The 21,643-nt window shown below is 41.0% G+C and overlaps 1 protein-coding gene across 1 annotated transcript in view; it reads right to left on the bottom strand.

Moving 5' to 3' along the window:
- Positions 1 to 411: 411 nt before the first annotated feature.
- The window catches only part of LOC112107726 (mucolipin-2-like), a 46,622-nt gene continuing 25,390 nt past the window's right edge, over positions 412 to 21,643 (bottom strand). The window contains exons 4-14 of the mRNA XM_026655450.2: positions 19,732 to 19,885; positions 19,091 to 19,184; positions 18,906 to 19,002; positions 18,349 to 18,448; positions 12,961 to 13,076; positions 11,570 to 11,719; positions 8,288 to 8,389; positions 8,047 to 8,169; positions 4,436 to 4,642; positions 2,486 to 2,604; positions 412 to 445 (exon numbers count right to left, since the gene is read on the bottom strand). Of these exons, the coding sequence (XP_026511235.1) occupies positions 412 to 445; positions 2,486 to 2,604; positions 4,436 to 4,642; positions 8,047 to 8,169; positions 8,288 to 8,389; positions 11,570 to 11,719; positions 12,961 to 13,076; positions 18,349 to 18,448; positions 18,906 to 19,002; positions 19,091 to 19,184; positions 19,732 to 19,885 (1,296 nt within the window). The remainder of the gene's footprint in view (positions 446 to 2,485; positions 2,605 to 4,435; positions 4,643 to 8,046; positions 8,170 to 8,287; positions 8,390 to 11,569; positions 11,720 to 12,960; positions 13,077 to 18,348; positions 18,449 to 18,905; positions 19,003 to 19,090; positions 19,185 to 19,731; positions 19,886 to 21,643) is intronic.

Raw genomic sequence — 21,643 nt, 5'->3', positions numbered from 1 at the left:
CAAGTGTGTTTAATTCTTTTTAAATATGTTCCTTAATATAAATATTTAAGAACCAGATGGTTAGTTTGGGGCCTGATCTGAAGAAGGTGCTGAGCTCCCATAGACAGTCTCTCTCAGGTTCAGGACTAAGACAGTAGAACACAGAGTGGGAATCGTCATCAGTTCTTCATAATTCTGGTCCAAATAAAGGTAGCTTTTGAGCTTCCAACGTGGTCAGCCAGCTAACACCAGCCATTAGCAGCTTTTTGCCCTGCTCACCTCCCCAAACTACCTAATTAAATAGGGTCATAATGTTTACAAGGAAATAGCCCCAAATGACAGATCTTCTTGAAATTTGGGGGGTTGTTTTTCCACAGCAGTTTGTTCCTTCTGAACATTCTTGAGCAGTGACTTTCAGCAGTAGGTTGGTTGTCAGTTAAGTATCAAGTTGTCATCACTTCCTCGTCTGTAAAAAGGGGTCAGAGAGAAAAAAAAGTTGGTATTTTTAAATTCTGTACTTAATAAGGGCAACATAAAATCCTTGGTATATTTAAAGTTAACCATGCTGAATTTCCTATATATCTCTTAGATAATTAAGAAGGATCTACCTATACCCCTTGCCTTTAATTATGCTCTCAGAAAAAGCAAACAGGTTTTTTATGGCTTGACCTTTTGCAAGAAAACCTAATATGCTAAGTAATCATGAAATCAATTAGGTTCCTGTAATTTACCATGGTCACTAGCAATCTCTGATTAGACTGAAGTCGAAGCAACTTATTTTTTCATCTATCAGCCAGACAGATGTTCAGGAAGACAGAAAGAGCTAAAAATGACTAAGCCGCACAACTGAGACAACAGATCCACCAGTCAGAACTTGTTATACCATTTAGGGCTCCCCTGACTGACATGCTCAACTAAAGACATGTGGAGGCATGTAGTTTAAGAAAATATGCCCTTCACTGGGCAGCAGTACTGCAAGCCTGCCCACCCTGGTAAACGCAGCAACATGCCTTGCTCCCTACCTCCGGGGCAGGAGATAATCCCCCTCGTTCCCTGTTGTGTTTTGTAATTTCCTACTTCAGGGCCTCAATGCCCAGCTCCAACTAGTTTCTGCTAACCAATAGCAAACAAATGCACTGGAAATGCTGGGAAGCCAAAGAACTCAAATCCCTGAGCCCAAAAGAAGTTCCAGGTTTCAAGCCAGCTGCAGGTCCCCTGCCGTGGAAGCTGAACTTGTTTCCTTCTTTCAGTGAAGTCAGTTAAGGAGAAAAGGATCTATAAGTCTGCTTGCAGCCTTAGAGAGTAGGTTTGAAGCTGCACTTAAGTTCACCGTACCACCTACCTTTGAAGTATCCACAGCAGCTATCTGGAGATTTAGATGTTCTTTTATTCGCCCCCCCTCAAGCCAGCAGTTTTTCTCAGCTAAAAGACACTTAAACCTCAGCCAGGGGCACATCAAAAGCAGAAAGCTGTGGTTCACAAGAACCTTACTGTGTAAGATCCATTGTTATAGATCATTTAGGAACACAAGATTTGCCACACTAGTTCGGGTCAGTTGATCACCCAGTTCTGCTACACTCCTCACATGACATCACTCCCTCAGGCTCCATCTGCCTCCAACTCTGCTGTGCATAAACCTCTATGCCATTGCCACCAGGGCCTTGCTACAGTTGTCAATGCCAGCAGGCAGAATCCACAGCCATCTACCTACCACTTTAGCAGGGATTAAGAGGTGGGAGTGAGCTTGGTACTATAGGATGAATGGTCCCTATGCCTTTTCTTCCCCCCAGGAGAAAGAACATCACAGCCTGCTACTGGTCCCTTAACCCCTATAGGGGTCTGAACCAGATGAAATGCCTTCCAGTCCCATCCACATGGTCCAAATACAGGCCCTGCTCATAATGATGGGCACTTCCAGGCAGCTCAGTGGAAATGACCAAGGTTCTCAGGGAAATGCTCCCATTAAACTAGAGGGGAGATTGCTGGGAATGGTTTAATCAGACAAATCTCAAGGTTTGGATTAGGGATGGGTCACTTAAAATGAAAGAACAAGTTCTCTCTTGTGCCCTTCTACTGCTACCTGCCAACAGATCTCCTACCTGGAAGTCAAGATGGTCTTGGAGCCTAGCTTTGCTCTAACAGTTTTCAGTGCTCTGTGCTTCCCTGACCTGATCAGCACAACTCTCCCCTTTAGAAATATTAATGATGCTCTCTCTCTCTCATATATATCTATAGTTTTTTTTCATCTGTAGGTCCCCGAGGGCTTTACAATGATTACAGTGAAACTCAAAAGGTATCTTTCCCTGCCCTCTCCCCTTAACAAATTAGCTATTTTCTAATGCTAAATACAACAGAAAGGGATAAATATATTTAAGAGTCTGAACATGCTATAGTTAGATTTCTGGGCGTGCCTACCATAGTGAAACCCATACTTTCCAACAGACAGCTAACCTCATGGGTACTTATGAGAATTACATAGCTCACGGAATTGCACTGCCATACTGACCTCCTACAACAGCAGATGAAAGGCATGGAAGCCTGTGGTTCTTTGCTATAGTCTGTGCTACTGCATTCTTTAAGGAATTCATGAAGATCTGTTACTGGAAAGCCGTTTTGCTGGTATTTCTGAAAAACAGGACACCTCATTTACAGTGCATGAGAAATCATTCCTTGTGTCATTGCTCTAAACCTGCCTCCATTCTACACTGCTCTCCCACACTTTTATCAGCTCTAACATCTAGAATAATAGATGAATCAAACTGTCACTACTGCAGCAAACAAAGCAAGGCTAGGAGAATGTGGTCGTGGGAACAGAAGAATGAGCTAAAGGAAACATATTGAAAAAAGAAAAGACACTATTCAGTTATTCCTTTTCGCATGTTACTTGCATAACTATCCAGTTCATTCCTGCGTGGTTCTATTTCACCGTTTTTATGTTGATTTTTTTCTCCTACATATTCACCATAAATAAGTGAGTTCTCCATAAATTAAAAACCCCAAGCTCTAAAGACCAACAGCTTTGAAGCAGAGATAGACAGCAGCCACTTAGAAGTTTAGTCAACCTTTTCATTCAGAGGAAGTGCTATATAAAACAGAAAATCAACCGATTCTTCTCTGGGAATTTTGGGGAAGTTATATGGCCTGTGTTATACAGGAGGTCAGACTAGATGATCACAATGGTCCCTTCTGGCCTTGGAATCTTTGAATACGGAGCGGCTTCTCCTTTAAACCATTGGATCCACATGAGAGGATTAGAAGCAAGGGGAGAGAGAGAAAAAACAGAAGCGATCCCATCTCACTTTGAATATCAACAAAATTACTGCAATCCTATACAGAGAAACTTGCAAAACAGAGTCCTAGGAAGTTGTGGTCCACATACACCTCTATCCCAATCTAACACGACCCAATATAACATGAATTCGGATATAACGCGGTAAGCAGCGCTTTGGGGGAGGAGGGCTGCGCGCTCCAGCGGATCAAAGCAAGTTCGATATAACGCGGTTTCACCTATAACGCAGTACGATTTTTTGGCTCCTGAGGACAGCGTTGTATCGGGGTAGAGGTGTACTGCCACTAACAATTTACCACTATGCTGCACATGTATTTACATGAGAACTAAAACAAAAAGACAACAGCCAAAGGCCAGTTACTGGATGTAGCCTTCTCACTGGTCACCCTAACCACCAGGACTTAAGTATGTAGAAATACAAGTGACTAGAAATGTACAGAAAATACTGATGGGGGGCAAGAATGCAGGGAAGAGATCTAGAGAAGGGGATATTTTTAATTCCACTCCATTTTTCACTGGAACTGGATAGAGTGGTTCTAGCTAGCAGTTCATTAGTACTAGATTCAGTGGGTCTCTTCCATACCACGCACCCTACTAATTATTGAGCCAGTAATTTCTGTGAAGCACAGGGAGCAGAGGTATTCAAATCTGTACTGCTAAGCAATTTTAACTGAATGGGTTACCCCCTTGCCTCCTTCTCCCCAGACATCTTTCAAACATCACTCTCTCCCGGCCTCAGCAAGACTTTTTGATACTGCAATTACACTCTTGCACTCGTGAAAGAATTCTCTAGCTGTAACCAACTGCATTCAATGATTTTAAGCTTAATATATTTCCCCACTTCCCACTCAAGTCACTATTCTGACCCAAATGTAATACAGCCAGTAGAATAAATTGGGGGAAATTGGGGGTCAGGGGGAGGGAGGTGTGATACCTTAAGTAAGTTTTCCAAACTAATGCCTGGGTGGAGATCACTTAAGGGAAATTCTCTCTTCTATTTTTTTACCAGATCTTAAGCTAAAAGCTTTGAATATCTTTACCATACATCATAATCAGTCAACATCTCAAGAGAGCTTCCATTTGTCCACCTTTATGGTTTAACTAACATGAAAGAATGCTAAATAATTGATTAGAAGAAAAAATTCCACTAAAGACAAAATGATTTACCTTTATGGTGTCATAAGAGTCTGTAATGAGTGCAATAAAAAGGCTGAGGATCATGTATATAAATAGACTAATGAAGGAATACAGATATAATCGACTGAACAGCCACACCAAGGTGCTCTTCTGCTGGATTTGAGCAAATGTTGCAAACATGTCATCACCATTGACCAAAGAAAACAGACATTCAGCAACTGTGTTCAGATCTTCAAACTAGACAATATTGAAAGAGACTGACATTAGAACCTGAACACCACATACAGTCAGGTTAAAGGAGATAAAGACAGACATTTTCACTAACAGTTTTCCCACAATTTTTTTTAAACACAGCCACTATTCTCCTGCGCCCCTCTACCCCCCAAAAAACCCCCAAAAACCTCCCACAACCACAATCTCTCTATTTTGTGTATTTCATACATTTAAGACTGGCATGATCATTTGGCTTGGGAGGCAGAGATAATTCCTTTTCCATATGTACCTGAGTGTTTTGCATTGGCATCAGTTGTAGGAAAGGTGCCAACGGGTTAAAGCATCTAACAAACAACCACCACTAATGTTTAATGCTTTCATCAGAGGGTCTCAAACTGCATTATGCATGCGGGAAAGTATCCCCAATTTAGAGATAAGAAAATTAAGGCATAGAGAGATTAAGTGACCAAGGTCACACAATGAGTAGTGACAGAGCTGGGAACAGAATCTAGGTCTTCTGATCCCCCAGTCTCTTATTACTCTTTCGATAACATTTTTTAAAATCCCCTTCCAGCAGCACATTGGTAAAGATCTGTTTAATTTTTTCTGTACTTGGGGGAAATAGGACACAAGTGGAGCCACTACAGTTCCTCTAACCTTTCTGTGCCGAAATTATAGACCATACTTCTCTTTAACAAAAATACTGAGATTGAAAGAATATCTTCCAGCTATATTTTCTCATTCCATTATTTGGTGAAGGAGTTGGGGGTCATCTTGCAAATTATCAGGTACATTTGAACCCAAGTTTAGGTTTGAATGATAAAAGGTTTTCTTAATCCCAATATAGCAGCAAGAAAAATAGGTATGGCAAATTATAAAGATTTTATTTAGTGGGTTGGGTGCCAAGGGACCTCCATAGCAATAGCTAACGACCAAGGGACAGTGCGAGCCTTTTCACTTTGCCTTAACCAACTCTACCTACTCTCAAAACCTCCCCCCAGTTTTACATTTTCTGGGTCCAAAAAGAATGCTGGATAGTCCAGAGACCCAAAGTAAATAGCATTTATGTCAGGCATTCAGAGTAGCTGGCTGATGCCGTGTCAAACATGTCTTCAGAGAAGATTAAATGCTAAATATGGGTAATTCCCACTTAAATGACCTATGAGGAATGGTTGAAAGAATTGAGCATGTTTAGTATAGAGAAAAGAAGGCTGAAGGGGATGTAACTGTCTTCAAATATATAAAAAATATATAAAAAGTGAGCAATTGTTCCCCAGGTCCACTGAAGGTAAGACAAGAAATAATCTGGTTAGTTTGCAGCAGGGGATATTTAGGTTGGATATTAGGAAAATCTTTCTAACTATGAAGGATAGTTAATCACTTTAACAAGTTATCTAGGGAGGTTGTGGAATCCCGGTCCCTGGAGGTTTTTAAGAACAGGTTAGACAAACATGTGCCAGGAATGATCTAAGTATATCTGGTCCTGCCTCAGCGCAGTGGAGGCAAGAGGAAGACTAGATGACCTCCTGAGGTCTCTTCCAGTCCTACATATCTATGATTATGTATTCTATGACGTGTGGGGAAGGAGTAAGACAAATTTGCTCTAAGGGCTATTAGGAAAGGGTGATTTTAGAACATGGAGTGGTCCACGAGTGCCATCTAGAGATCCGAGTTCAGCTCTCTTGATTCTGAGCTGGCAGGGCTGCTCAGTGAGCCATCTAGCAAAAGAAACAGCTAGGAAGGCTTCACCTTGCTCACTGTCACTCCTTGTAGTTGTCACATGGAAAGAGCAGAATCCAGTTCTTCTCTGATGAGCAGAGATTCTCTACTACATGAGGCCTGAGAGAGGCTGGGTAGAAATATAAGGGATTCTGAAACTCTTCATGAAAAAATTAAGAGGGAATCTGTAGAGTACTTTTCCCAACCCAATTCCAAGTGGCAAGGTCTGTAGCTGATGTAATAGATGGTAGTTGATTCAAGATGACTTGTGGGAGGACTGTCCTGTTTCTCTTACTTCTTTATTTTTCAAATAAGGAAGGACAGATAAGTAGTAATCTTCTGCTACTCCCTGCTTCATATGAAGTTGCTTGCCTGCATGTCCTACCTTTGCACTACATTTCAGGAGACAGCAAATTTCACTGAGAAGCAGGGAGTGCTGCTTCTGGGAGTGTCAAGTTGGTGGGACATCAAACTAGTACAACCACTAGATAGCATTACGGGATTTTGTGCACAAAGCTTGCAGTGGCCATCTTGGTTAGTTAGTATGTATGAGAATCAAGTCATTCCAATTTTGGGCTGCAGTTTGGAGCATTCAGAACAGAATGAGAGTATCCTCCTTTTAATTCTGTACAGCAGACTGAGTGTGCAACCAGTCAGCTGCCACAAAAACACATGGTAAAGCAAGTGACTAGAATAGGCTGTTCTATGCAGTACAATACTGCCATCTAGTGAGATTTGGGACAAGTTGCTAGAGCCTTAAACAAAATGAGCTGAGCCATAACATTTAATGACAAGAAAATCATACAAGATCAAGTTTTGACAACATAAATAGTCAACCATCTCATTGACTATTCTTTCACTTACTCAGATCGTTAGATGCTTGCTACTTGACAGTTCGGGTAAAAGTGATATTTACAACGTGTCAGCTAAAAGGGACAGGTCCCCAGGGTATAATCTGACGGATGCGTAGGGTATTATGGGATTTCTGCAGAAAATTCTAGAAGCTTTTAGGAAGTATTTGGTCATCAATTAAAATGCATTAAGAGCAAAGGATAAATAAATGCATCTTATTACTAATGAGAATTAGTAGATATGCAAATTCTAAATGTTCATAACAGCAGTCTCTTCTCTAAACTTGAACTGTTGTTCTTTCCTTTGCAGAGGGCTTTATAAAACACGCTAAAGCCTTTAGCTTCCCACATTTTTGAGTTATGCAGGCACAAAAATTTGGTTTGGAATACAGGAAAAAAGCATATGTAATATTTTGCATCTACACTGAAAAAGAAAAAAATACAAAATGATTTTGATTAAAAACTTTCCAAATCACCCTATATTTGGACCAAGATCAACTGTGCCAAGTTTCACCCAGAGGGGAAGGTTTGGAGAAAGCTATGAGTAATACAAAACCCTGCTGAGGCAACATGGGGGTGAAAAGTATCAGTGCCCAGGCTATGTTAGAGTGCCCACCATTGACAGCAGAGCTGGAGCCACACCAGCACAACAGTGGGGGAATTTCTGAAAATCCTCAGTGTAGTGTTTGGAAAGGCAGTGAGAGTTTAACATATAAAACTTAAAGCTGTTGTTATGGCTTCATAACGAAGGTTGAGTTATGTTTTAAACTTAAGAAGCAGGAATATCCTCCCCCAAATGATAGTGCTTACTCTGAGTATGGAATGATTATATATGCACATTTAGAAGAGCTTACATACCTTTTCATGATAAGGCCCTAATACAATCCAGCCACAGAATGTATAGCCAAGATATATCATCCCAGCACAACAACAAAATCTTAGAACTTTGGGCAATGATGCTTGCATTGTTAAAATGAGCACCTGCAAAGGGTCAGGGGAGAGGAGGAGAAAGAGGACAATATACACATTAAAGAAATTAGAATAAAAACAACAGAACTAAAATAAGTTTCAACTACTGAATATTTGATTCTAGGCTTACATTGTATGTCTGGAAATATCCTAAGTATCTGATGACTCCAACCCAAACAAACAAAGTCGATGTTCCAAGTAAGATGCTGCAAACATCATAACTTGTGAGGTTCTGAGGAATGCAAAAAAAAAAAAAAAGGCAGGTGAGTGAAGTAACACCTGTTGATAGGTATTGCAGTTTAAGACTATGCAGGTAAAGGATGGCACATGGAAATTTTTTAGGTCAGATTTTAAAATTTCAGTGGCTTCAGTTGAATTCTAGTGCCAAACGGACATAGCCACATAACACCAAGCCAATATGGTTGCTCAGGAGAGATGCCTTATACAGAGAGGCAGTGGTATTGTGGAGATGGGCAAAGGTGCACAATGGCATAAAGAAATTTGCATGAAGCCTGCAAGCGCTGTGTGGATTTCACTTTGGTTACAATAGACAGTTTCAAAATTAAGTTCTCAAGGAAGTTCATTGTTTCCTATTTTTAATCATATGGCAAACTAATTTTCATTCACTAATTAGGCACTGGTTCACAATTAATAAGAGGGAGACTTCATGACTAAGGCCCTGTCTATACTACAACCTTAAACAGAATTTGTAACCAGCTGCTGGCATGGACAACTCTCACAGGCTTTCTGCCCACACACTTGGTTAATACTGTTCATAATCACAACAGCTAGTAGCTCATTGCCCTTTCTTCAGGCCAAGGCTGACACATGTTGGTAGCAAGTTTGTAAAACTTATTCTTGCCTTACTGTGCCTGTGTAATTGATTTGGCCAATGCTTATTCCTCCCAGCTACCTGTGCAGTAGGACATTCTAGAGTGTGGGAAGCATGATCTATTGGCCCACATTTTCCCAGACTGCCCCGACACACACACACACACACACACACACACACACACACACACACGTACATGTGATTACACAAATTTTGTCACAAAATATGGTTGGGCTGTGGGGAAAAAAAACTGCTGGGAACATAAATCCATATTTATTGTAACCGAGACAGATTGATCAGGGTGTGGCGACAGACACTGCTATACTTGTAGATTTGACAGTCCATTAAGAAAGTGGATTACAGCAGAGATGTTCCCATTCCCACAAGCTGCTGTTTGGGGATAGTTTAGAGGAGACTCCTGTTTGTTGAATGTTTCTTGATTTTCTTCTTCAGAGCACAATCTAGGCAGTGTGTTACCATCAGTTTTTAATGGAAAGAATAACGGGCAGCATTCATTAGCTAAGCCCTCTCGGGCAGGAGCCACCTTTTTATTATGTGCGTGGTGCATGTACAGTGCCTACCACATGCAGGCAATGATCTGGACCTGTAGATATGACTGCAAAAAAAAAAAATATATGCTATTTACAGCAACAGTTTCAGGAACAGAAGCCAAATAAATGAGATGGAATGGAATGGAATGGAATGAACTTCCAGATTCTACTGTAGCAAGAATTTTATGGAGAGGCAGACTGGGATCAGTTCTTCTCAAGAGATCCTGGGATCTTTTGGGTGAATACTACTGGAGCCCCACTCTCTGCTCAAAGAGCAACACTTCTCTCACCCCAAATGAGAGATGCTGAACCATCCCTCTCCCTGAAAAAGCAGCTCCACCCTTTGAGAATCTCCTCTACCCATGTTTATCCTTCCTGTTTCCCCCAAGCCTCACCTTAGGACTCTCCTGGAGCAGAGCCACGTCTCTCCATTTCTTTCTCTTCCTCCCTATCTGAAGGCTGCTGCTGAACTGCAGCTTTAAAGTGTTTCTCTTATCTACGTGAACAAATTCCACATACACACGCGTGGAATTAAGGCAAGATTACTGACTAGACTCTATTCTATGGCTACTATAGCACCTTGGTTGGATTAAGCACTTTTTAAAGAACACAAGTGACTGCTGTTTCCCCCCACTCCTCCATTCATATAGCTCTTTCCTTCAGCTTTGGTAGGAAGGTCTGTTGTGCCTGTTTGGTACTTAACATTACATGGCCTAAGTTGCTGCGTCTTGCACTTAGAGGTGTTCTGCATTGCCATCTGGCAAGTTTTGTTTGTCCATGATTCTATAATTTAATGACAGATTCTTTTTGTGTACTTATATTATATAGAGCATAGCTTGCTATACACACACACACCATTTATAAATATTATAGCTTCTGCATTTTTTAAATGTAGTTTTACAGATGCAATATACACATATAAGTTTTGTAAATTCGCTTTCCTTAAAATTATATAGGGATGTCCTTTTAGAAGACTATGAATTGCATTCATTATAAAAGACGTATTTTGTTTCCTGTTAACGCTGAGGATGTAAATAATGTAAGAAAAATACTATGGGTTTTTGTTTTATTTTGAAAACTGTTTTACAGAAATAGGGATTGCAGAAGAAAACTTATTGAAAGAAGTGCTCAGTGTCAGTATTGTGCACTTGTGTGTGTAGGGTTATGCCTATGATGGCCACTCAACATAACTAGCATCCTACCAAATTCACGGCTATGAAAAATGGGTCACAGACCATGAAATCTGATCTCCCCAGTGAAATCTAGCTATTGTAAGGGAAGGGGGCTTCTATCGTGTGCCGGGCTGCAGCTGCTAGCCCTGGTCAGGCTGGGGAGGGACAGGACTTCCTCTTCCCCTGTAGGGGCCAGACCACCTCTGGGAACCTCCTCCAGCTGCAGGAAGCTCTGTGCCTGTTGGCTAGGAGTCCAGCTCTGAAGGAAGCACAGAAGTACGGGTGGCAATCCCACAACCCCCCAGGACTCCCTTTTAGGTCGGAACCCTCACAGTTACAACAGTGTGAAATTTCAGATGTAAACATCTAACACTGTGAAATTGACTATTTTTAAAATCCTGTGACCATGAAAAAGACCAAAATCAACCGTGAATTTCGTAGGGTCCTAAACATAACATACAGTAGGTGCCTTCCTGCCAGTGGCATTTGACTCAAAGGATGCTGCTCATGGACCTTCCCTTTTTGGCTGTTGAGCACCACTGTTTTGGCCATAAAAAAGGCGGTTTGGTACTCAAGAGGAAAACGTGAGTTCCAAGACTGAAGGGGCAGAAGAGCCTCCAGAGTTTGACTGAACTGAGTTGGTGCCACTGACAGAGAGAAAACTCATATTCCGGTGATAACAGACAACAAAAGACAGGTACAGATGGAGAGGAATATACTACCAAAAGAAGCGAGACCGAACCAAATCGCTGTCGCAAAAGAGTTAATTGGTCACAACTTTGGTTTTCCTTGCATTAGTCTAATTAAAAGCATGCTTAAATAGAGTGAAGAAAATATTAAGATGGGTTAACTCTCACCTTGGCTTTTATTTCCATTTTCATTATAGATCCAATGATTGTCATCACATCACTGATAATCACCAGGACATACCATCCATTTATAAACTCCAGACGATCAGCATGACAGACATGGCGTTTGTACTTTTCCAGGAAGAAATTCACAAATCTCTGTAGTAAACATTTAGAGATTTGGTTACAGAACCTACTTTTCTCCAGAAAAAAGGAAGCTCATACAGGTGCTGCAGTTCTTGAGTACTGCTCAAGTAGAGTACTTAAGTTGGGTCTGTTGGAAGAATATGCCCTAGCAACTACTGTAGAAATAATGTATGGGCAGTATTAGCAATATCAACAGAAAAGAATTATGGGACATTCATATACAGCTCTGTAAAGGGTGACTGCTATCATTACTGCATTATTACTAACTTTACTTTCTGCATCCTGCATGCCAATCCACAGACTCTCTCCTGTCCCCCTACGGATGGGTCAGCACTGCTCTCTCAATCCCTCAAAGTCTGACAAACCCTTTGCTGAACTAGGTCCCATTACCTTTTTGACAGTTACAAAGACAGTATGTTGATTAAGATAACTGGATATCATGTATCCTGTGCTCTCTTCTCCCCTCCCGTGTACACATTTAGGAAGAGATTCCCTGACGTACAGAACATATCAGTGTCTCACATGTGTGTCAGGGGAGGGTGGGGCAACAACATGACACAAAAAGCATGAGGCCCTTTGCGCTCAGGAATGTACCCAGTGAACATTTAAATATCTGGCTTTTTTAGCCTTATAGGGAAAAAAGTCAGTCATATTTGGATTTTGAGGGTGTATGATTTGCCAACGTCAAACAAACAAGGACTTGAAGATTTGGGGTGAAATCCGGCACAAATGAAGTCAATGGCAAAACTACATTGACTTCAGTGGGGCCAGAATTTTAACCTATGGATCTGAAACGAACGTATTTGTATTACAGTACCATGCAGATACTCCAATCAGGACTGAGACTTCATTGTGTACTGTACAAGCATACAGTAAACTTAGCCTCTTTCCTAAAGGAGGGGGAGGGATAGCTCAGTGGTTTGAGCATTGGCCTGCTAAACCCAGGGTTGTGAGTTCAATCCTTGAGGGGGCCACTTAGGGATCTGGGGCAAAATCAGTACTTAGGCCTGCTAGTGAAGGCAGGGGGCTGGACTTGATGACCTTTCAAGGTCCTTTCCAGTTCTAGGAGATATCTCCATGAATTTAGAAATATCAGATTGGATATAATACAGATGCAATATACTCTTGGAGAGATATTTTCCTAGAACAGATATACTTGATAATCCAAAACATAGCACTGCTTAGTGGAACTAAAATATGGAAAGCGAATGGAAACATAAGCAGAGAGAAAAGGCAGACAAGGTTATACTTACTTTTTGCAATTTCAGAGCAAGAATAATGGATCGTGTGCAGAGTATAAGGGAAGCAAAACAGCTTACGATGACAAATCCATCAAAAACCAGAATATATTGACTGTTCTTCTGAACTGCTAATAAAAAAGTACAATAGGAAACAGTTCGATCTTTACGTATTCCTTCTGGCACAGAATTCTTTTCATAAGCATTTGAAAACTAACTATATAATAAAAGCTCTCTGCACATTTATTATGACAAATTTTATAACACTTGGTATATTGTCATATCACTAGAGAAATAAGGTATATAAAATACAGTCAATACATATTGAGTACATTAGAAGCCTCCTGCATGTAGGTCTGTAACTCAAATCACTGGGGTATTACATGCAGAGGGTTTGTGGGACTGTGCCCCGAAAGTGAAATGAATTTTTTCTTCTTTTTAAACTATTTGAAATTAATAATTCATGTACAGGCCAAATTCTGCTCACAGACCAAGAGAAATCTCGCTATCTTATTGACTTCATTGAAGTTGCATAAGCAAGGGCAGAATTTGGCCCATTGACACGGTTTACCAAAAGGCTTTTCACCAATGAAGACCTGCAATTAGAAGCCTCCATTTCACCAGTTGCAACTGAGAGCTGCTGTAGCAGTTAGTGGTAAGCAAACCGTATTCCACGCACAGCACTAGAAGTAAGCGACAAATTATATCTTATCCAAGGAGATATGCAGCTCTTTGAACTTAGTTCTTTACAGGTAAGCAAAGGAGGGATGGATTTTCAATTTCTGTACACATATATAGAATTAAAAATAGATTTTGTAAAAATCTATGTATTCTGGTAGATCCAGGGTCTTAAACAGCTTTTGTAAATAAATAAATAAATAAAAATTAGTTCAGAGCAAAACAAGTCAGTTATTTATAATGCAGGAGTATTTTAACTCAGTGTTCTTTGATCAACTACTTAATATGCAGGTAGAGTACAAAACGTGGCCAATTGAGACACCATTGTAAGAACTCATCTCACACACACAAAATTATCTGGGTTCCTGTATAACAGTATACAAATATAGCGAAGATTTGGCAAGAAGGAGAACACTTTGTTCCTTATCCAGGATCCCCACAAAGTTCTATCGACTATACCACGGTCCTGTATAGTAATTGTGATGGCCCTGTTTCTTCACCATTAATGAATGTGTTTATATTATTTGTCATACTGAATCTCGCTCTGAAGTGGAACCTTCAGTACTATTGTCACTTTCTAAAGTGATCAGACAAAAGCTTAATGATAGAAATATAATGTGGATGCCATTCTTTATTTGTAAGGCTCATCAAAAGAACAAGCAGGGAACATTCACTGCTTCTAATAAAGTCTTTAAAGACGTAACAGGCTTCAAGTAGTCAAAGAGGAATTATTTTGAAGTATAGGAATAAAGGTGTCATAGGTGTTTGAGTTTGGGTATTTATTATTGGTTAAAAGACCAGGCTAGAATTTCAATTTAATGTATTAAGCTCATTCAGAGCAACAGAATGGTCAAAACCTATTTTAAAAATTTGTGTTTCCCTTGCAGGCAGAGTCTTGTTAAATCCATCACTAGGTAGGTTATAGCAAGGGATATTTATGTCATCTTGATACTTTTACAGAAGGGAGTTAAGCAGATCTGTTTCTTCATTAGAAGGCAGCAATGATTTGCTTAGACATTAATAATAAAAGCACACAAGTTGCAAGTCTCGGTATCCACTAGATATTAGCAAACATCTGTGCCTTCCTCCTCTAAACTCTTTTCCCCCCTCCAGATAGGAAGTTGATGAGCTTCAGAAAAATATGAACAAAAACAGACTCTCAAGATCTTGGGATCTGAAGACACAGTAATGTTTACTGACTGTTTGAAAAATATGTACATTGCCATGTAGAAGACTTCCTGAACCCAGTGACATGACACGCTGGTTAAAATGAGTAAGCAGTCACCAACATGGCTGTTATTGTCAGAGAAGCAACAGACCATGGCATAACCCCTTTTATGCAATCCGTCTGCATGTGTCTCAAGATCACTACATCAGCAAGCAGGGCCAATTGCTTATTGCATCATGTGGACACAGCAGGACAAACAGGGTAGATTAATAACAGTTAACCTACATGCCTCAACTACTCGTCTGAAGTAGTGAAATGACAAAAATAACTGATGGAATAAAAATCTTATACAAGATCCCAAGTCCATCGACCTAGACCTTAGAAATAACTAAGACAGAATCACATACTTATTTAAATGTCAAATAAAGACAGTATTTCCAAATATAGTTCTGATAAGTAACAGTCAGCATGGATTTATCAAAAACAAATCATGTCAAACAAATCTAATAGCTTTCTAACAAGCCCTGTGGATAGGAGGGAACTGGTAGATATGGTATATCTTGCCAGAGAGTAGTTATCAGTGGTTCACAATCAAGTTAGAAGAGCATATCGAGTGGGGTCCTGCATGGATCAGTTCTGGGTCCAGTTCTTTTCAGTATCTTCATCAACGATTTAGACAATGGCATAGAGAGTACACTTATAAAGTTCGCAGACAATACCAGGCTGGGAAGGATTGCAAGTGCTTTGGAGGATAGGATTAAAGTTCAAAATGATTTGGACAAACTAGAGAAATGTTCTGAAGTAAATAGGATGAAATTCAATAAGGACAAATGCACAGTACTCCACTTAGGAAGAAACTATCAGTTGCACCCATACGAAGTGGCAAATGACTGCCTAGGAAGGAGTACTGCAAAACGGGATCTGAGTTCATAATGGATTGCAAGCTAAGTGTGAGTCAACAGTAACAGTGTTGCAAAAAAAAAAAAAAAAAGCAAACATAATTCTGTATTATGTATGGGATGTATTAGCAGGATAGTTGCAGGGCCGCCCAGAGGATTCAGGGGGCCTGGGGCAAAGCAATTTCGGGGGCCCCTTCCATAAAAAAAAGTTGCAATACTATAGAATACTATATTCTCGTGGGGGCCCCTGCCGGGGAGCCCAGGGCCACTTGCTCCCCGGCCCCTCTGGGCAGCCCTGGAGAGTTGTAAGCAAGACACAAGAAGTAATTCTTCCGCTCTACTCTACACTGATTAGGCCTCCACTGGAGTACTGTGTCCAGTTCTGGACACCACATTTCAGGAAAGATGTGGCCAAATTGGAAAAAGTCCAGAGAAGAGCAACAAAAATTATTAAAGGTCTAGAAAACATGACCTATGAAGGAAGAATGAAAAAAAATGGATTTGTTTAGTCTGGAGAAGAGAAGACTGAGAGGGAACATGATAACAGTTTTCAAGTATGCAAAAGGTTGTTCCAAGGCGGAGGGAGAAAAATTGTTATCCTTAACCTCTGACGACAGGACAAGAAACAATGGGCTTAAATTGCAGCAAGGACGTTTTAAGCCAGGGGTCTCAAACACGCGGCCCTGCGGCCCGCCAAGCTCCGTGCCCCCCCTCCCCCAGTTATTTTATGTGGCAGCTAAGCTCCCTGCTCACTGCTCCCCAATGTTTGGGGCCAGGCCTCTCCCCCGGCCCCGCCTGCCACCCCCACGCATCTCCCCCGAGTGTCCCCTGGGCTCACTTGCTGCCCCCTCACTGCCCCGGAGCCTGCAGCTCATGCTGACTCCACTCCACTCTGCCGGCTTCCAGCATCACCTGCTGCCGCAGGGTCCTAGTGCCCCCCTCCACTACTATGGCCAGGGCAGACTGCCCTTCCCCTTCCCTTCTGCCCTAGTTCTGAGCCTCTCCAATGCCCCGAGCCTCTCCAATGCCCCAAACCCCTCATCTCCAGCCCCACAGCCCTCATCCTTGCACTCCCTCCTATCCCCAAACTCCATCCCAGAGCCTGCACCCCCCACCCCCTGCCCCAGCCCGGAGCCTGCACCCAGCACCCAAACTCCATCCCAGAGCCTGCACCCCAGACCCCCTCCCCCACCCGAACTCCCTCCCAGAGCCTTAGGCAGGTGGGGGTGGAGTTTGGGGGAGGGGGCAGGTTCTGGGCACCACCAAAATTTCTACAAACCTGCCACCCCTGGAGGAGGCAGAGCAGGAGTGGAGTGGTGGTGGTGCAGCCCAGTGCAGTGGGGGGGCTTTAACAGAAGTAAATCTAACTAAGTGCGTGTTTTGTCCTTTGAGTGAGGTGCATTACTGTTGGTGGCACTTAGCACTTTCCGGGGGGCGGGAGGGAGGAGCAGGGAGCCGCGTGCTCAGGGGAAGAGGTGGAGAAGAGACGGGGCAGGGGCAAGGCCTCATGGAAGGGGTGGAGTGGGGGCTGGGCCAGGGGCAGCGAGGGGGGGGTGTCAGTGATGCGGCCCTCGGGCCAACGCACTAGTCCTCATGTGGCCCTCATGGTCATTTGAGTTTGAGACCCCTGGTTTAAGGTGTACATTAGGAAAACCTTCCTAACTGTCAGAGTGATTAAGCACTGGAATAAATTGCCTAGAGAGGTTGTAGAATCTCCATCATTGGAGATTTTTAAGTGCAGGTTAGACAAACACCTGTCAGGGATGGTCTAGATAATACTTAGTCCTGCCATGAGTGCAGGGGGACTAGACTAGATGACCTCTCAAGATCCCTTCCAGTCCTATGATTCTTTACTCCTGTTCTGAAACAGTTCCTCGGGCTCACTCTGATTAAGCAATCCATCTCTAAAATAGCATAAACCTGTCCCTTAAGGATTTTCACTGCACTGTCAGACTAATGTCCTCGGAGTGCAGGGGGGTGGCCTCGGTGTTCCTACACCCGTGATGACCATATGCAGGAACAGCACCTTGGGGTCATAGGCAAGCTGCTCTACTTCCTAGAGCTGTGAACTTGTTCAGATCACTCTCAGGATAAAGGGTCCATAAAAATGACTTAAAGCTCAGCTAGATGGGAGGATTTGGTCTGTGGTTATTAGGCTACTACTTCTCACTATACTGATGTTAAATAAAAGTGGGTCTAACATTTTGTTACTGACATGGGAGAGGGCATAAAGAGCAAACACCAATATCACAAGTAGAAACAGGAGAGTGAATTGGGACATGGTGCGAACACTAGCGGAGTCAGAAAAAGTAATGGAAAGGCAGTAATACACAGGCAGGGATGTAGGCCCCAAGCTTGAACCATTTAAAAAGGACATTAGATAACACAGTAGACAGTGTGCTGCAAGGGCTACTCCTATGCATCATTTCCATCTGTAGCTTATATTATCCACTGGTTAATGCTGCCCTAGTGTCCACGCATTTCAGTAACGTTTCTAAAAATGTTGACATGTTAGCCATTTATTTCTGAATATAGCCACAGTTCACATTTGTATTTTTGTCTGTAGTTATCATATATATTCAGAAGTGGAACAATGATATAGATTTACTGGAAACCATCAGATTTTCACCATGCAGAACACATATGCACCATACTTACTAGATCCAGATATATGCCAGTCTTTGCATTCTTGAATATCAGCATCACTATCAAAATAAATTTTTACTTTACCACTGTGGGCTCTGTTGTTGAAAGTAATCTGCAAACACAAGTGTAAAGATTTATCATTTGATGAAAGCAAAACTAGCAAAATTAACACTGTCAAAAAATGCAGAGTCAAAGACTAGATTGATACCCACTGGTACTGCTTAATCTAGGTAATCTGTAAATAAAGCTATCATCATAGATTAATATACATGGAAAAATACATCTGAAACAATATACAAGTGCAAAAGCAATCAATGATTTTACTTCTCATGAAGAACAAAACATTTAAAAAATTGAAGAGGAGAACCATGTTTGAGGAAAATAAATAGTTACTTGTTGTTATAAGAGGTCTGTCCCATTGACACCAAAGCAATCACATCATTTTGCACGGGTGTCAATGGAGAGAGTGCACACTGAATTTTTTCCATTTTGCAGTCAGGACACCAATAAGAAATGTCCTGGACTCTGGAACACTTGTTTTCATGTGTATACATCTGAAATGCACTTACAGTATTCTGAAAGGCGTAGCAGTCAGGCAATTCTCTGGCATGAATTGTTTGTAGATCAATACCTTTAAGTTGAAAGGAGATTTCAACCTGTATAAGCCTGAAGAGTAAAAATAAATGCAGTGAATTGCATACAATAGATTCCACTATTTTCATATGAATGGATGGGTTTTCAAAACTCACTTTACCTATAAAATTCAAAGTTGAAAAATGATGAATTTATCGTCTTCAAATCACCAGACCTCTTAGTGGCTAGCATCTGTGGCTCTAGGTGAATACAGTCTATGGGGCGGAAAAAAAGATTTTTACAATTTTCATTCAAAATGACTATTTTACAAATAAAGTAAGGGAGAAAACTAAGGTAACTGGATACTGGTGGACACAGATGTAGGTCCTGATCTTGCAAGCTGCTCAGTGTGGAGCCCCACTCAAATTATTGGGGCCATGAGAAGGTGCAGGCATCTTCTGTAGGGCCCCAATACTGAAAGGTGCTAAATGTTCCCACTGAAGTTAATGGTGGTTGACAGCATTCAACAACGCTCAATATCTGGCCTCTGATCAGCAGCTTCTCTCATACAGAAGGTCAACAGCTGAAAAACCTTCAGAGAAAAAGTCTTACTGTGATGACCTACAATGCTTATGCTGTAAAGTAGTATTTTCTAGGTGGATATTAAAGAATAAAATAGGGGAGAAGTGGGTTAACTTTCCTAAGTTAAAGTAGGATTGCCACACAAATAAAATACTAACTTACTGTTGATGATTTGCCATTACAATACATAAAATGTCCATGGCAACACTTTTTTTTTTTAAATTTACAGCAGTACTGTACCTGTTTCAATGGCAATGTCTATGTTCAGCGTATCATTGGAAGGAAGCATTGTGTCTTTCTTGTACTGTTGTTTACAGATCTGTAAGCCTGACACATCGTCTTCATCTTGTTCGTAACCAAGTGTGCCCAGGGATATATTCTTTAATTGGCAGTACTAATTTAAAAATAAAACACACTTTTTCAGTTATCTTAATTATCCTCACATCAGCCTATTCACAAAAAATTACTGATGCCGATAAATATGTTTTCTTTGCCCACACTCATTCAAATTTGCTTTTTTTCCATTAACAAATTTAATGGTCCACAGTATCAGCTTTTCATACACACTTTGTATTTGCATAACAAGTTTGATTCAAGGATCTCAAAATTAATCAAGCCTCAACAAGGCAGGTGAATATAATTATACTCTACAAGGACATTGTGACGGGTTCGGTCACAGAGACCTCTTTGGGACTGCCACCTGATGTACTGAAACTACCTCGGAGCCCGTTTTTCCTGCCAGCTTGGGATTTCAGAACCCTGTCATGTTGAGCTAGACACGGCAGTCTGCTGCAAACAAAGACCCAGGTCTGAACCATGTCCCCCAGAGCTGCAGACTTAACTAAAAATGGCTTAAGAAGTGCTCCTGTCTCCAGCACCCAAATACCCAGTTCCCAATGGGATCCAAACCCCAAATAAATCTGTTTTACTCTGTATAAAGCTTATACAGGTTAAACTCATAAATTATCTGCCCTCTATAACACTGATAGAAAGATATGCACAGCTGTTTACTCTCCCAGGTGTTAATTACTTACTCTGGGTTAATTAACAAGCAAAAGTGATTTTATTAAATATAAAAAGTAGGATTTAAGTGGTTCCAAGTAATAACAGACAGAACAAAGTAAGTTACCAAGCAAAATAAAACAAAAACATGCAAGTCTAAGCCTAATACGTTAAGAAATTGAATACAGATAAATCTCACCCTCAGAGATGTTCCAATAAGCTTCTTTCACAGACTAGACTCCTTTCTAGTCTGGGCCCAATCCTTTCCCCTGGTACTGTCCTTGTTCCAGCTCAGGTGGTAGCTAGGGGATTTCTCATGACTGCAGCCCTTTTGTTCTGTTCCACCCCCTTATTTAGCTTTGGCACAAGGCCGAAATCTTTTGTCTCTCTGGGTCCCCACCCCTCCTTCTAAATGGAAAGCACCAGGTTTAAGATGGATTCCAGTACCAGGTGACATGGTCACATGTCCTGGGAGACCCCAAGCCTTCATTCTTCCTGGCCTGACTCACAGGAAGGCTTGCAAGTAAATAGAGCCATTTATAACCAATTGTCCTAGTTGATGGGAGCCATCAAGATTCCAAACCACCATTAATGGCCCACACTTTGCATAATTACAATAGGACCTCAGAGTTATATTTCATATTTCTAGTTTCAGATACAAGAATGATACATGCATACAAATAGAATGAACACACTCAGTAGATTATAAGCTTTGTAATGATACCTTACAAGAGACCTTTTGCATGAAGCATATTTCAGTTACATTATACTCACACTCATTAGCATATTTTCATAAAATCATATGGAATGCAACATCACAGACATGTCAAAGGTCATACTGGTCTACAATTTTTGAGAAGTCATCTGCTTCAGAGATAAAATGTGCTATTTATTATGTATTTTGATGTGCTGAATTCAAATATGACAATTAAAACAACTGATTAGCTACTGTTTCTAAGATATTTAAGTTTTTACATTTTATGTCTATGTATATTGTGTAGATAGTAGAGTTTTAATCATAAATTGTAAACCTAGGTCTTTTCATGTGTTTATGGTTGCTTTACATGATAATATTTCACCTGTCCTGTTTATGTAACACTTTAAAAATCAGCAAAAGGGTTATATAAATAAAATTTATTATGAAACAAAA

The sequence above is a fragment of the Terrapene carolina genome, unplaced genomic scaffold (genome assembly GCF_002925995.2).
Source record: "Terrapene carolina triunguis isolate 2854851 unplaced genomic scaffold, T_m_triunguis-2.0 Scaffold210, whole genome shotgun sequence".
Classification (NCBI taxonomy): domain Eukaryota; kingdom Metazoa; phylum Chordata; order Testudines; family Emydidae; genus Terrapene; species Terrapene triunguis.
The sequence above is the reverse complement of the archived record's forward strand: the minus strand, read 5'-3'. Positions and strand labels throughout refer to the sequence as shown.